The sequence below is a fragment of the Sminthopsis crassicaudata genome, chromosome 3 (assembly GCF_048593235.1).
Source record: "Sminthopsis crassicaudata isolate SCR6 chromosome 3, ASM4859323v1, whole genome shotgun sequence".
NCBI lineage: Eukaryota > Metazoa > Chordata > Mammalia > Dasyuromorphia > Dasyuridae > Sminthopsis > Sminthopsis crassicaudata.
The window spans coordinates 256,126,725-256,139,671 of record NC_133619.1 but is presented as its reverse complement, the minus strand read 5'-3'; the positions used below and the strand labels follow the sequence as shown (position 1 = coordinate 256,139,671).

Genomic DNA, 12,947 nt, shown 5'->3' with positions numbered 1-12,947 from the left:
AAAATAATTATTTATCCAGAGATAAACGTGATGATGCATGTCCTTTAACTCAAATCTAGTATAATACTACCAGTAAACACACCCTTCCTCATGACACTGGAGCTTCCAGGGCTTTTTCAACACCAAAATAAACTTCCCTGTCTAGTCCTTCTCCCCCTGTATTTGCATAGTATTTTCTGATTGGTGTATAACTTTCCCTTGCCTTTTAGGGAGTATTCCTGGTCAACTTAAAGTGTTTTGGATGGGGTCTAATGCAATGTCTACATTTACCAACCAATCATATATTTGCTCAAACCATTCCCCAAAGAATATTTAACCAATGAAGAGAAAAGCTCTTAATACTTTGACTAGTTAAGAGAGAGATTTTCTTACAGAGAAGGGGGACGAGACAGCTGCTGCTTCTATCAGCTCACTTAGTATTTGCCTAGTGACTTTTATTTCATTGAATATTTTAGAGGGAGATTCTTCTTTCTGACTCTCAAAATGGTTATCAAAGTTTTTATTGCCACATCTTCTGGGTCCATAGCGGTGAGTGTTTGATGGCATTTCTGAGACTTTCTTCTTATTTTTCTGAATTACTCAGAGAACGTTAGAGGCAGTGAGTATGAGGAGACTGTTTGGATTTGGGTTTTAGGTTCATGCCTCAGAGCTATGAAAGAAAAAGGGGTGAATGGGGCATAAGGGCTGTGCATTTAGTCTGTATTTTTATTTTATTTTCTTAGACTTTGAAAGAGAAATATCTGCAAAATGTGGTTCTCAGATCACTCTATATGCAAGGAAGCTTTGAGAAAAGGTTTGCTAATGAAGAATTTCCTACATTTAGTGTGATTAATTTATTGTATTTTCTGTAGTATTTCTTTCATTGATTTTTTAAAGGATCAAACATGTTTGAAATTGCAGATAAATCACACTTGTAAAAATATTTGAAGCAGACTATTACAGTGAATTTTGGGTAGGATTTCTTTTTCATAGTTTAAAGAAATTGAAAAGATTTCACTATTGTGTCATATAATTGTTTATATGTCATAGAAAAAAACAAAAACCTAAGGCCTCATTCTTATACTTTATGATATTTGAGTAATGTAAGTCAAAACCAATAACATTGTAGTAATTTTGCTTAGTGTAATTGCACTAAGGCTCGAATTACAGAGTCCTACTTACTGCGAAATTTTCATTTTCCATTTAAAATAATTTAGAATTTTTTTGTTTTAATCTCAAAATTACCATATTGTCATACCAGCACTTCAAAATAAGTCAGAAATGCTGTGAATGTAAAACAGGGTTGCAAGTTCCCAGGTTTTAAGAGCTGAGAGGAGCTTGTTTCTTTTTATATCCAATGTCTTGATGATCTCAGATTGCAGCAGTCAGTGATGACTCTTGATGAACAAAGTACACGCTTTGTGTATATAGTTCTTAACTATAAATATTGAAAAGTCCTACTTCTACCTCCTTGAAATTTCAATATCAGAGTGAGAAAGGTGAGACAAAAGAAACTAGCTTTGGGTAGAACAGTGGTCTTCAAAATAGGACTGGAGTCCCTCAGGGACCAAGATTTTACTTTAGTAATCATGGACAAATTCCATGTACAAAAGATATGTGATAACTCAATTAGAAGATGAGAAAATCTGTATCATAGGGTTTATCTCTCACACAAGTATACCTACTTTTATTTCCTAGCCTTCCTCACCTCACCTCTCCCTTTGCTATGGAAACACTCAGCCTCTCTCAACAAAAACTTTCTGTGCTTCTCAGGGCATCTAGGTTACTTCAGAAGCTATTGTGGAGGTGATTTGGAAAAATTCCATCCTTTTCACCTCCAGACCAATGGAATGTACTCAAGTTGGACTCTGTGCTTAGGGATGGTAACCAGTGATTAAGAGCTCTGTCTCTACCTTTGGAATGGGCAGACATGGATGAGTTGTGATCTTCAATGCAGATCTCATTACATTCATTATTTTTCCTTCAAAATATATTTATTTCTCTTCCCAAATTTCCCTATACTGTTAAATGCATGACCATCCTGGCATTCACCAGGATTTTGACAACCTGTTTCATCTTTAACTCTTTACTTTCCTTACCTTATATATTCAACCAATTGCCAAATTTTGTGGTTTCTATCTCCACATCCTTGATATCAGTCTCCTTTGCTATGTTATTAAACTGCTTTTGGTTGGATTGTTGCAATAGCCTTTTAATAGGTCTCTGTTCTTCCAGTCTCTCCCTTTTTTAATTCTTCCTCTGAATAGTTGCCAAATGATTTTCTTAAAAAATAGATATGATCATGTCACGATCTTACTTTGCTAGGGAGGGGGTGAAATTTTGAAAAGAAATAGGTGCCTTCAGGAGGTATCATTCACCTCTGTCACTCCTGCTCCATTCTCAAAATATTTAAGCCACCAGTGTTCCTGATCTCTTGCTTGAATTTCAGCAGTTCATTATATACACACTTGTTTATTTGTGTGGTAGAGGAGATAAATAGCTAAAATCTGAAGTCATTCTAGTTGAAGCTCCACCCTCAAAGAAGGATCTAATCCTTCCTGAGACAGACTGGTCTTCCAGAGTTGCAGGCTGTTGGAGGGGAGAGGTAAGGAGAAACAAGAAAGGGGTAAATTCTATTTGCTATACTTTTTCCTTAGCAACTTCATCCCTTCCTTAGCAGAGCCCCTGGGGCACTTGGCTTTAATGCAGACTCATCTTTATGGGATCAAGTGGGAAAGACAACTTATTTCAGCCATCTAAAAAGGGCTCTGGAGTCTTTAATAGATTTAGCTGACTTTGTAACAATAAATCCTCAGCTCCCCAAGCCTTTGGAACTCAGCTGTTTGGAGCATCTCTGCTCTGGTTCCTTTAGACTATGTCCACAGGAGCCATTGCTCTAGTGATTCATCAGGTTTTTGTTTGGATTTCTCATAAAACCTTTTCCATTTCTTGATGGTGAAGACTCCTGAACCCCCTGCTCCCTCATAGAAGGAAATCATCTTCGTTCAAGAAGTAATAGTAACATATATGTGAGGGTTTCCTCTGAATGAATTTTGTAATTACTTTTTGAATTCTATGAATTATCTCTGATAATTTGTTGTAACATTAAAATTGGTAATTTACTTGGTTAATATTGTCAATTTTATTGCACTTGCAAAACCCAGTCATGAGCATTGAATGTTCTCCCAGTTATTTTTAGTTTTTCGTTCTTTTAAATTTTTAGTACATTTAAATATATACATGTATATGTATATGATACATATTTAATATTTTATTCTTTACTAATAACACATAAAAGCCATTTTTAATGTTCATTTAAAATTTTTTGATTTCCAAATTCTACCCACTGAGAAGGCAAACAATTTGACATTTTGTACATCATGACATCACAAAAGACATATTTCCATATTAGCCATGTTGTAAAAGAGAATTTAGATTAAAAAGAAAAAAAAAACCAAAGGAAATTGAAAAAGTATGCTTTAATCTTAATTCAGAGTTCTTTTTCTGAAGGGGGAAAGCAGTTTTTATCATAAATTCATCAGAATTGTCTTAGGTTATTGTTTAGCTAAAATCTTCACAATTGATCATCATACAATATTGCTGATATTGTATACAATGATTTTCTACTTCTCACCTCATTTTGTATCAGTTCATATAAGTTCTATTCTGAAACTATTATGCTCATCATTTCTTATAGCACAATATTATTCTGTCACAATCATATACCAAAACTTGATCAGTACAAATGATGGAATAACTTCAATTTCCAATTCTTTGCTACCACAAAAAAGAACTGCTTTAAATATTTTTTGTATATGTAGAACTTTTCCCTTTATTTTAGACCTAATAGTGATATTGCTGAGTCAAAGGATCTGCAAAGTTTTATAGCCCTTTGAACATAGTTCCTATGGCTGAATGGATGAATCATTCACAACCCACTGCCAATAGATTAATGTTTCAATTTTCCTACAATCCTTCCAACATTCATAATTTTCTTTTTCTGTTATATTAGCCAATCTGATGGTTCTGGGGTTGGACCTTAGTTGTTTTAATTTGCATTTCTCTAATTAATAGTAATTTACACCTTTTTAATTTTGACCAAAGATAGCTTTTATTTCTTCTGAAAACCACCTGTTCACCTCCTTTGACTATCAACTCATGTAAATTTGACTAATTTTTCAATATATTTCAGACATGAGGGCTTTATTAGAGAAACTTTCTATACAATTTTTTTCCAGTTCCTCTCAGAAACATTAAAATACTTTGAATTCAGATTAAAAAAATAAATATTCAGGAAGAATTCAAGAATAGAGTAGCTATAGAAAGCAAAGAATATAGGCTCACAGCAAAGAATAACTTACTGAACAAAACTATATATAATGGTTGAGGGGATGGCTCTTTAATGAAATAGAAGACTTCTAGACATCCCTGATGAAAAGACCAGAATATATAGAAACTTCTTAAGTTTTAAGTTCAAATATAGTAGGTAAAAGAAACACAAAAAGGTAAATATGAAAGGACAACAAAGTACTTAAAATGTTGTTTGTATTCAAATATGAAGAAATGATATATACATGCCCTCTGAATCTTATCATAAAAGATTATAGAGGAAGTCAAATTAGACAAGACCTAACAGTGACTTTTTTATGTCTTGATCTAAAAGGGAAGAATGGAAAAAGAAGGGCAGAGGAACCCACAGTAGAAAAGAGGAGAAGGGAAAGAAAATTAGGAAAAATTATTTTATATGATCAGGCACACAGTTAAACATCAAGACAAATAAGGAGGCAGTGGAGAGGGTTGTTGACACTTGAATCTTCCTTTTCTCCAAATTGTTAAAAGAGGGAGAATTTACATACAAAGTTGGTAGGGAAATATATTTCACTAAGCAGAGAAATAGCAGGAAATGGGGAAAAGCAAGAATGAGGACTAGAGAAAGGGCAAGTTAAGGGACGGATAGGTATTAACCGAAACAGATTTTAAGGTTGAAGAAAAATAAAACTTTTTTTTTTGAGATAACAAAGAATGGCAGTCTGAGGGGGGACCCATAAATTAGGTAATGGCTGAAAAAATTGTGTCAGAGAAATGTGATGGAATTCTACAGGAATTGATAAAGGGGTTGGTTTCAGAGAAACCCAGGAAGATTTTTGTGAATTGATGTGAAATGATATAAATAAATTTAGGAGAATAATTTACATTGTCTTTTCTTTCCTTTTAATCTCCCCTTTGCAATCTCTCTAAATTGAGAGTTTGTTTTGCTTATGACTCTAACTGGAATCTAACTTCCTTATTATATTACATTTTCCCCTTTTCCCATTTTTGTGTTTCTGTTGGGGCAAGTATATTCCTATTCCAAAATCTGTGTTTGTACAACTATGTTAATTCTGCCATCTTTTGACGAGCTTAGATGAAAATGAAGTTCAAATGATGCCTGCTTTCCTAGTCCTTCCATGGTTATAAAGAATTTCCCCATCTTTCCTCCTATTTTCCCCTATTTTATGTTTCTTTTCCCCAACCTTCTTTTTTTCTTAGAATATCTTCAAAACAAAATAAAATTATTTATAAGTCTTCAATCTTGATTGATTATATTTATGACTCCCTGTGACATTCTGGTTCTAAAAAAATTCTTGTAACATCCCCCTTCTCCTAATTAGAATATAAACAGTTCATCTTTTAAAGTTCTTGTATTTATCTTTTTATTTTTCTCCTGATTCCTATATTTAAATCTCAGAGTTCCTTTTCAACTCTTTTTTTTCCCATCAATAATGTTTGAAAGACCTTTATTTCATTGAACATCCATTTTTCCCTTGTTAGTATTATATTCAATTTTACTGAGTAAATTATTCTTGGCTCCAAGCCTTTGTTTGTTACCTTTTGGTCTATCATATTTTATATTTTTGGTTCATCATAATGATGCTTTCTTAGAGTTGTGTAATTCTAATTGTGTTTCCTTGATTTTCAAATTCTTTATGATTGCTGGCAGCATTTTTTTTTTAAATTTCATATTGAAGCTCAATATTTTGGCAGTGATTTTTTGGAAGGTTTTGTTTTGAGGTTCTTCCAGGAAGTGTATTTTCACATTTGAACAATTTTCTTTAATGATTTTCTGAAATATTTTAACAATGTTCTCTTTTTGATTCTATATTTCAGACAATTTTGTGATTCTTGAGTTTTCTTTCCTTGATCAGTTTTCCAGTTTAGTTTTTTTTTTAAACAAGTATGAGGTATCTTACATTTTCCTCTATTTTTTCAATCTTTTGAATGCCTTGTTTTATAGATTCTTGTTTTTTTCTGGAGTCATTAGTTTTCATGTTGTTCATACCATTTTAAGACAATTTGTTATTAAAGTTTTCTTTAACCTCTTTTTTTAACTATTAAGCCATGCTTCTTCATTTCTTTTTAAATGTCATTAAAAAAACTCTTGCATTATTTCTTTTTTATGTATTTTTAAAATTAATTTTATAATTATAATTTTTTTGACAGTAAATATGCATGGGTAATTATTTTTACAACATTAAAATTGTACTCACTTCTTTTCCGAATTTTCCCCTCCCTCCCTCTATCTCCTCCCTTAGATGACAGGCAATCCCATATATGTTGAATGTGTTATGGTATATCCTACCTACAATATATGTGTGTAAAACTGAATTTCTTGTTGCACAGTAAGAATTGGATTCAGATGGTAAAAGTAACCTGGGTAGAAAGACAATAGTGCAAACAATTTACACTCAATTCCCAGTGTTCTTTCTTTGGTGTTGTTGATTCTGTCCATCATTGACCAACTGGAACTGAATTAGATTTTCTCTATGTTGAAGATATCCACTTCAATCAGAATACATCTTCATACAGTATTGTTGTTGAAGTGTATAATGATCTCCTGGTTCTGCTCATTTCACTCAGCATCAGTTCATGCAAGTCTCTCCAAGCTTATCTGTATTCCTCTGCTGGTTATTTCTCATAGAGCAATAATATTCCATAACATTAATTTACCATAATTTACCCAACCATTCTCCAATTGATGGGCATCCATTCATTTTCCAGTTTCTAGCCATACAGGTTTCCAGTTTCTTGGCACATACAGGTCCCTTTCCCTTCTTTAGTATTTCTTTGGGATATAAGCCCCGTAGTACTACTGCTAGATCAAAGAGTTGCATTATTTCTTTTAAGAATTCTAATTGTTTTTGGAGGAAAACTTTTTTCTTTGAAGTTTTGATTATAGAAGTTTGTGAGTTATTGCTTCCTCAGTTTGCATTCTAATCATCTCTGGTAGCATAAATGCCCATTAAAACAACAACAGCAACAACTCATTTTTATTTTCTTCTTTCCAAAGAAACTGAGCTCAATATTGATATGGAGCTCTTCATAATAACTGTCTTGCCCTTGAAAGAGATGTCAGCATTTTCTGGGATGTCAATAGTTTGACTACTAAAATGATCTTCATTCTCATCATGGACAGGCCAAGAAACAAAAGTTTGGTTTTTTGGGACAAAAGAAGGATAAAAAAAAAAGATTTAATTTGCTTCTTGAGATGGATGAATCAATGGTATCTAAATGACAGATAAAAGTCACTATGGTTCATTTTTGTTTTCTCTGCTTTAGATTTAGATTTAAGAGAAAAGACTAAAATAGTTTAAAAAGAATTGATACATAATATAAAAAAGAAATCGAATATGCACTTATTAGTAAATTCAAGATATTGATTCATAAATACTTAAATAACTGGCAATTGTTGAACTGCATGATATTTAAAAGATCATGAGAAGGTATTTGGGTTTAGAAAAAGCCAAATCTTATCCTACTTTTAAAAAAAGATAGTAAGAGCTTTGATGACATTTGAAAACTGTAGGCCAATACACTCAAATTCCTAGAAGATTTTTTTTGCAACATATTTGTAAAGTAAACAAGCATGTAGACAAGGAAGTGGCTATCACAGAGATTTAGTATAGCTTCATTAACAATAGATCATGCCAGAATAATCTTTCTCTTTTATTCAGGGTTACTATTCTGGTAGACATAGGTGAATGTTAGAGATGTAATTTGTTTTAATTTTTTAAAAAGTGAAGTTTATTGATATTTTAATTTTTATATCACAGTCTTTTCTGGATGTTGCCTCCTTCTCTTATTTCTCCATTCTTCCTACCAGCTCTCCTGGGCATTTGTAACAAAATGAAAATAACAGATTGTGACAATTTATGCAATATCTGCTTCTGTAGGCCTCCATCCCTTTTTTGAAGTGGGAGGTATGTTTTGTTACTGATTTTCTGGATCTAAGATTGGTCATTGAGATTACCTAGAGTTTGATTTCTTTTTGTTATTATTTTTGTTTTTGTCTGTCTATCTTCTTTTTCTGGTTCTGTTTTCTTTATTCTTTATCAATTCATATTAGTCTTCACATTTTTTTCCATTCTTCATATTCACCATCATTCCTAGTGTTCAGTCATTCTCCAAGCAGTAGATACCAACTTTCTTTTCAGTTCTTTGATATCACAAAAATAATATTTAGATATACATTAGACTTTTATTTCTGTCTTTGATTTCTTTTAGATTATATACTCAATAGTGGGATAGATCAAAGAGTATGAGCAATTTAGTAACTTTGCTACTTTAACTGCAAATTTTTCCCAAAATTGTTGGACCAATTACAATTTGCCAATGATAATACTAATATGTCTGTCTTCCAATATCACTCTCCTCAAGTCTTTTGTTGTTGTTGTTGTTATTTTTGCTAATTTGCCAAGTGTGAGATGAAACCTCAAAATTGTTTAAATTTGTATTTTTGTATTAAAGATTTTGCATACTTTTTATTATGGTTATCAATAGTTTGCAGTTTTTGCTTTTAAAATTATTTTTTCATATCCTTCAGTTACTAAGCTATATTAGACCTTATCCTTGGTCTAATATATTTGTGTTACATATCTTGTTTACACAGATTTTAGCAAAGCATTTGATAAAAATCTCCAGTGCTATTTTTGGGAACAAGATGGAGAGATATGGATTTGGAACCATTGTATTGTAAACAGCATTTGTCTGAAGTGAGGTGGGATGGAAATTGTTGAGTTCTGCGGTTTGAGTTGTGTACATTCTTGCCAGAGAGTAGTGGCTGGTAAATATTGAGATACTGAGCAATCATATTAGGAATTATGGATTAGCCTTCTCTGTAGTTGTTCATTGGATTGTTAACTTGTTAGAATTTTTGTGTCTTATATAGAGAGGACATGGGGAAACGGTTGATAAATTTTAGCCATTAGGTCAAATCTATCCATTGTTCATTTTTATATTCCCCTGAGCTAAAAATCATTTTTTTATGATCAATCAATAAGTAAAGATTTATGAAATGTTTGCTATGTTCTGGGGCTGTGTTAAGCACTAGGGAATACAAAAAAGAGGCAAAAAAGACAGTTATCAGTTTAGAGACACAAATATATTTGAAGACATGCAAATAAATATATACAAAGTGAGTTATATACAAGATAAATAGGAAATAACAAGGAAAGTACTAGAATTTAGGACAAGCTGGGAAAGAATTAATGTAAAAGATGAAATTTTAGTTGGGACTTAATGGAAGCCAGGCAATCAGTTGGCAGAGTTGAGGACAGAGAACATTCTAGGCAAGGGGGAAATGCCCCAAAATACCCTTAGCTCAGAGAATGGAGTGTCTTGTTAGTGGAACAAAGAAGGCAAGAGGAAAGTATTATTGAATTGAATACATGCCAGGGAGTTAAAGTATAAGAAAAATGGAAAGGTAGCAAGGGACTAGGTTATGAAGGTCTTTGAATGTCAAACAGTATTTTGTATTTGTTCCTAGAGCAATAAAAAGCACTGGGATTTAGTGTGTGTGTGTGTGTGTGTGTGTGTGTGTGTGTGTGTGTGTGTGTGTGTGTGTTAATCAGACCTATTTTTTGGGGGGAAATCATTTTAGTGCTTGAATGGAAAATTATTTGTGGCAGAGAAAAGCAGAAAGATTCACCAGCAGGCTATTGCAATAATCCAAGTCTGAGGTGATAAAGGCCTGCACTAGAGTAGGGACACTGTCAAAGGAAAAAAGGGGCATATGCAAGAGATGTTGCAGAGGTAAAATTGACAAGCCTTAGTAACAGTGTGTATGTAGAGAGTGAGAAATATTAAATAAGGAGTAGAGAATAGCTCCTAAATTTAGAACCTAAGGAATTGGGAGGATAGTATTGCTCTCTACAGTAATAAAGAAAGTAGGAGGCAGGGAAGATTTAGGAAGAAAGAGAATGAATTCTGTTTTGGGCATGTTTAGGTTAATATTTCAACTGTACATCCAATTTGGGATGTCTGAAAGGCAGTTGGAGATGGAAGATAAAGAATAATAAGAGAGTAGGACTAATTAAGGTAGATAATAGGTCTTTCTTCAGGGTCAGTCACAGTCTTCCTCCAGCCAAGTCCCAATTGGTCACCCTCACTTTCTGAGGGTAACAAATCTTGGCCAACTCTAGTTGTTTGAGAAAACAGAAAGTAGCAAAGGTTTAGGGGAGGAATATAGACATTCTGAACTTTTGAAGGAAAAGGATTGAATATTTTAATCAAGAACCTCATAGAAAAAATTGACAGTTATAAAGGTAGACAAAAAAGCCAACAGGAAAAAAATTCTAAAAAACACTCAGAAAAGGAACCAGATGAATTCTTTGGGGAAAAAAGAAAGAAAAAGGGAAAAAAAAGAAAGTAGTTTCACTCAAAATCCCTTAAGAAAGATGATGAGCTCATCAATTCTGCATGCCTTTCTGAAAAGACAATGGAGCCATACTTGGAATCTTTCAAATGGTTCAGAAAAGTCATAAAAAAACTCAGTAAATATATCAAAAAATAAGATAAAAAAATTAGAGTTTTAAATTAAGAAATCAACCAGCCTAATGAAAGACTAGTTAATTTAATACAAAAGATAAATGGAATTTAAATGCAAAGTCACAAAGACTGAAAGAGAAATAATGAAAGAAAATATAAAAGAACACATCCACATTAAAATACTTGAAGACCAAATATGAAAAATTAATCTAAAGAGACAAGAGTAAATATAAGCATGTCAAATGAAGCAATTTGATTGAGGTTGATTAGAACTGAGAAAAGATAATGGATTTGACAATTAAATGATCAATAGAATTGTTCCACAAGAGTGGATAAACTGAATAAGTTTGTTTTGCTTTATTTTACATATAAGTTATGAGGTTTTTTAATGCTTAATGAAGGGTAATGAAAGCAAATAAAAGATTAGAAGGAATCTCTAAGGGAGACACAGACAAGGACAGTTTCAACACTCCTGTGTTGAATTTTTATATACTTTAAAAAACCTTTAAGTTCTACATAGTAGAGACTTATGATTTCATATACAATTTTTATTTTTTTTCTTTGTGGTTGTAAATGAATATGTTTCTTCATTGTATTAGTTAAATGATAATAAAAATAAGAAATCATTGGTAACTTTTGAGAGAGCAGTTTCAGTTGAGTAATAAGATTAGAAGCTAAATGGCAAATGGAGAAGTAGAAGTAGAAACAATGAATGAACACAGCTTTTCCTGGGAGTTTGCTGAACAAAGGGAGATATAAAAATATTTTGAAGAAATGATAAAGTCTAGTGAAGTTTTTTCCCCCCCAATGGTTTTATGAGAGCATAACATGGTTTCAAAAATGATTAGAAAAAGAGAGAAAATTAAAAAACAAACAAACAAAAAAAACAACAACAGGATTGAGATCATTGGGCTAGGATTATTGCATATTTCCCATTGGATCCCTCTAGTATCATTTTATATCAGCATTCCAGAAAAGACAATGGAACCATGCTAAGAGTCTATCAAATGATTTAAAAGAGCCATCAAAAATTAGTAATAGAGAAGATAGTAGGCAGGGAAGATTTAAGAAAAAAGAGAGTGAATTCTGTTTTAGGCATGTTTAGGTTAATATTTCAACTGAACATCCAATTTAGGATGTATGAAATCCTTCCAAGAATTCCTCTCTTATACTCTGTCTCTCAACCCTATCCCTTTTTATCCCATTTCCCATTAATCTACATACCTCCTCCCTTTTCCCATTAATGTGCACTTTTTTATATTTGTATTATTTAATTTTTTTATTTTTAGAGTATTTTTTTGAGTTCTATGAATTATTTTGATTTTTAGAGTCTTTTTTGGTTTCTTCTATGAATTATTTTTTGGGTAAGTGACCATTTGACATTACTTTTTGGAGTTAGAAGAGTTTTTTTTTCTTCTTTTTTCTTTTTTCTTTTTCTTTTTTTTTTCTTTTGCTTGGGCATTGGTTTCTGAAAATGAAGTCCAATCTTCTCTATTTCCATAGTAACTTTCTCTGGTTAGGTTCTTTCTTCTTTGCCTGCTCTATTTAAAGATTTATTTATAGCAGCTTGTTAGTATAATCACCTCTACTCCTGGGGTGTGGGGGATGGTGCCTCTGGCCTTGGGTCCTCCTTCAGTTTTCTCCTCTTGCCTGGAATAGAAACCAACAATTCTGCTCTCCTGTAAGTGCCCTCAGACAACAGTGTCCCTTCCCCACTGCTTCTGCACTTAACAGGAATGTTCTAGTTCCTTCTTGCCCAAGACTGCATTTAGGCAGCTTGGCTGAACCTGTGTCCTTTATCAGCAGAGGTTCCCTTAATCTTCTCAGACTCAGATATCTTACTCCCCACACTGTAGCGAGGAGAAAATTCCTTTGGCTGGAGCCAAGATTACCTCCCAACCTAGCTAGCTCCAGGGCTTTCTGCTGGAACTACTCTAGAGGGTTTACACTTCACAGGGTGCAAACTTCCTTCCAGATATTTTTTTTTGGATCTTCTCTAGTTGTCCCAGGAGGAATACTGTTCTGCCTCAACTCTTGTTTATTTTTACCTGCTCCAACTTTGCCATGAAGTGCTATTTTTGTCTTGTTTGTGGGAAAAATCTGGAGAGGTTGGAGTTTTCTGACCTACTTGTCCATCCATCTTCCCAGAATCCTCTCCCTTTTCT

At 32.9% G+C, this 12,947-nt stretch overlaps 1 protein-coding gene across 4 annotated transcripts in view; it reads left to right on the top strand.

Annotated features, from left to right (window-relative positions):
• The first annotated feature begins 357 nt into the window (after window positions 1-357).
• Window positions 358-12,947, top strand: part of SH3BGR (SH3 domain binding glutamate rich protein) — a 77,063-nt gene continuing 64,473 nt past the window's right edge. For 2 of the 4 annotated variants that reach the window (XR_012487989.1, XR_012487990.1), the window contains exon 1: window positions 358-528. Coding sequence is in view for 2 of the 4 variants with exons in the window: in XM_074300504.1 (XP_074156605.1) it covers window positions 484-528 (45 nt within the window). In the remaining 2 variants the exon portion in view is untranslated. The remainder of the gene's footprint in view (window positions 529-12,947) is intronic. The other 2 variants (XM_074300504.1, XM_074300502.1) reach the window with 1 other exon arrangement.